Here is a 2873-nt window from a genome sequence, read left to right on the forward strand (position 1 = left end):
ATTAAATTTATATTTTTCAAAATAATACAAAATAATAATGACTTTAATTTTCATCAATTATTCTTTTTTAATATAAATATCCTAAAACTAATTTTTAAAATCAATACATACAAAATATGTAATTAATTTAATCATAACTAATTTTTAATTATTTAAATTATTATTAAATTTTACTTTAACAAAAATTTAACATTACAATTAACATTCATAACTTGTTATGCCTATATAAATGACATAAATCACAAGACAAAAATCTCACAACCTCTTGGCTTATAGCAATTGATAAATTATCATATCTCAATCATGGCTCAAGCTCTCCAAACCACCATTATCATATCCGTAATAGCCTTGTCCCTGTTAAACCTCACCGTTAATGGTAGTAAGTACAAAAACCCTTTTCTCAAACACCTAGGGCTACTTAACAAGAAGGAACAGCTGACACATCTCCACTTTTACTTCCACGACATCGTCAGCGGTCCAAACCCTACAGCCCTCCAAGTGGCGTCGGCAAAAACATCGAACACGTCATCGACAGGCTTCGGCGTCGTGGTGGTCATCGACGATCCCTTGACCGAGGGCCCAGAGCCCAACTCCAAGGCAGTGGGAAGAGCACAGGGAATCTACGCCTCGGCCTCCCAATCCGATGTGGGATTACTTATGGTTTTGAATTATGTTTTCACGGAAGGTAAGTTTAACGGCAGCACACTCAGCATCTTGGGACGTAACGCCGTGTTCTCCGCCGTTAGAGAGATGCCCATCGTTGGTGGAACCGGGCTTTTCCGGTTTGCTAGAGGCTATGCTCAGGCCAAGACACATACATTTAATCTTACTTCTGGTGATGCTGTTGTTGAGTATAATGTATATGTTTTGCATTACTAGGTAATTAAGGTATATATAGCTAGGCCCCAGTTAATGTATTCGGTTCATCTTTTATTTTCTTTATTTTAATTATTGTAATATTAGAATATAAATTTATAATTTATGCCTTTATATATTAATAATAAGATTAATAATGATTTTTCATTGGTTTGTATATCCTTGTTCGATTTAGTTATGTTGTTATAATCTTTTAATTTGTGGGTACGGTACGGCGGCATAATATGATTTTGGAGCTTAATTTGAGATGATGATATTGACACAATAATAGTATATTAGAGAAGAATTTTCATTTGATAGGATTTAAAAAACAAAAATGACAAATGACAGGATTTAATTGTTTAACTTAATTAATTTCTTTTCATATATATGTATGTATATTTTGTTTAGAATTTCAAGGACATTTGTCTTTTTATATTGTGCAAGACCATCAACTTATTATTATAATTATTATTTTTCTTCTTCTTTTTTTTGTTTTTTCCTTCTATATAGATTTTTGCTCTGAGATATTTTGTTGCGTATGTGGTTCAAATTTGTCACTTATCATGAGCATTATTATCATATTCAGTAATTTATTATTTCATCATCATCTTTCCTTTCTTTTGCTACAAAATAATAATAATAATTTACTGAATATGGGAAGACTTCAATTAGAATCCTGGCTATTAATATTGGAACCAACCAATCAAAACTGGATTTGAATTAAATTTAACCATTATTTTTTTTTGGTTGTTTCGTTATCATGGGGCTAAAAGAAAAATCAATTAGTCATCACCTGAAATCAGCCGAAAGAGGTGCTATTGAGATTTGAGGAAAGATCCTCAAGAGTACACATATCATCAACTACATTAGCAAATTAATTTCTTATTTTCTTTATGCTTTTTCTTTTAGGCACGCAATTCCAAAATTGCAATTTAAGGTTTGCCCCCTCATGAACTTTTTTTTTTTTTCTTTCTAAACTGATTCGGATTGTAGAATCATTATATTTTGATTTATTTTATTTTATTTTCCTTTTATTCTGAACGGATTGTAATTTTATTTACTATCAAGGATTCATTACCCTTTATTTCTTGCTCTTATTGTTGCTTTATATAGTAGGCAACCAAATAAAATAATAATGATATATTTACATGCATAAGAAGATTTATTAATTTACTGTAACGTTAGAGGAAAATTTCAAATAAGTACGGATTGTTATATTTTTTAAATGAATACTACTGGAATTATAATTGCAAGTTTCTAAATTTAAGATACTTATCTTTTTTATAAGTTTTTTTAAATATAGCTAAGGATTGAATTACTCATAAATTTATATTGTAAATATCCATAAACAGCTAGCGTAAGAATCTCCTCAAAATAGAATAGTTTATGGTCTAATTGAATAATATATTTTGTGAAATCATAAACTTTTAAAGTAAACTAACAACATGAGACAAAATTGTCCCAAAAATTTAGACAATAAAATTATTACGTCTTCAAACAACACACCAAAAGAGTTAAGGCTTCAAATTGTAATACTAAAAATTACCTAAAAGGTCTCAAAACAAAAACAAGAAAATAAATTGTATTAGAATATGTACAAAAAAAAAAATACTAATGATAAATAAAATACTACATGTAAAACTTATACTAATGATAAATCTTAAAAATAATTAGCCAAAGGTGTTACCTTTTAGCTAGTAGCAACGACAATCACCCAACTAGCCCATAAAATAAAATATTTTCCTAAATAATCATTAAAGATTATACCATTTCTAAAAACTTATAAAGTTATTTTCTAAATTTTCTAATGTCTCTGAATTTGAAAAATACAAATCTAACTTAAAAACCCAATCTAAATTAAATTAAAAATTTGAAAACTTTAATAATTTTTATTTTAATTATGAACATATATTTTTGAAAATAGAAAATCTCCTACAACATATACTACAAACTACCTTAAAAATTAGGACAAGCTATAATTAGTGGCACAAAAGCCATTGAAGGCGTCAAAATCT

At 28.3% G+C, this 2873-nt stretch overlaps 1 protein-coding gene across 1 annotated transcript; it reads left to right on the forward strand.

Annotated features, from left to right (window-relative positions):
- Nucleotides 1–244: 244 nt before the first annotated feature.
- LOC115699230 (dirigent protein 21) lies at nt 245–1033 on the forward strand. Its single transcript, XM_030626528.2, has one exon. The coding sequence runs from the start codon at nt 304–306 to the stop codon at nt 877–879; it is 576 nt and encodes a 191-aa protein (XP_030482388.2). The 5' UTR covers nt 245–303; the 3' UTR covers nt 880–1033.
- Nucleotides 1034–2873: the final 1840 nt, after the last annotated feature.

Source organism: Cannabis sativa, chromosome 8 (assembly GCF_029168945.1).
Source record: "Cannabis sativa cultivar Pink pepper isolate KNU-18-1 chromosome 8, ASM2916894v1, whole genome shotgun sequence".
NCBI lineage: Eukaryota > Viridiplantae > Streptophyta > Magnoliopsida > Rosales > Cannabaceae > Cannabis > Cannabis sativa.

What these genes read in the sequence shown, in the direction of transcription:
- LOC115699230 (XM_030626528.2), top strand. Translation starts at nt 304, where the DNA reads ATGGCTCAAGCTCTCCAAACCACCATTATCATATCCGTAATAGCCTTG.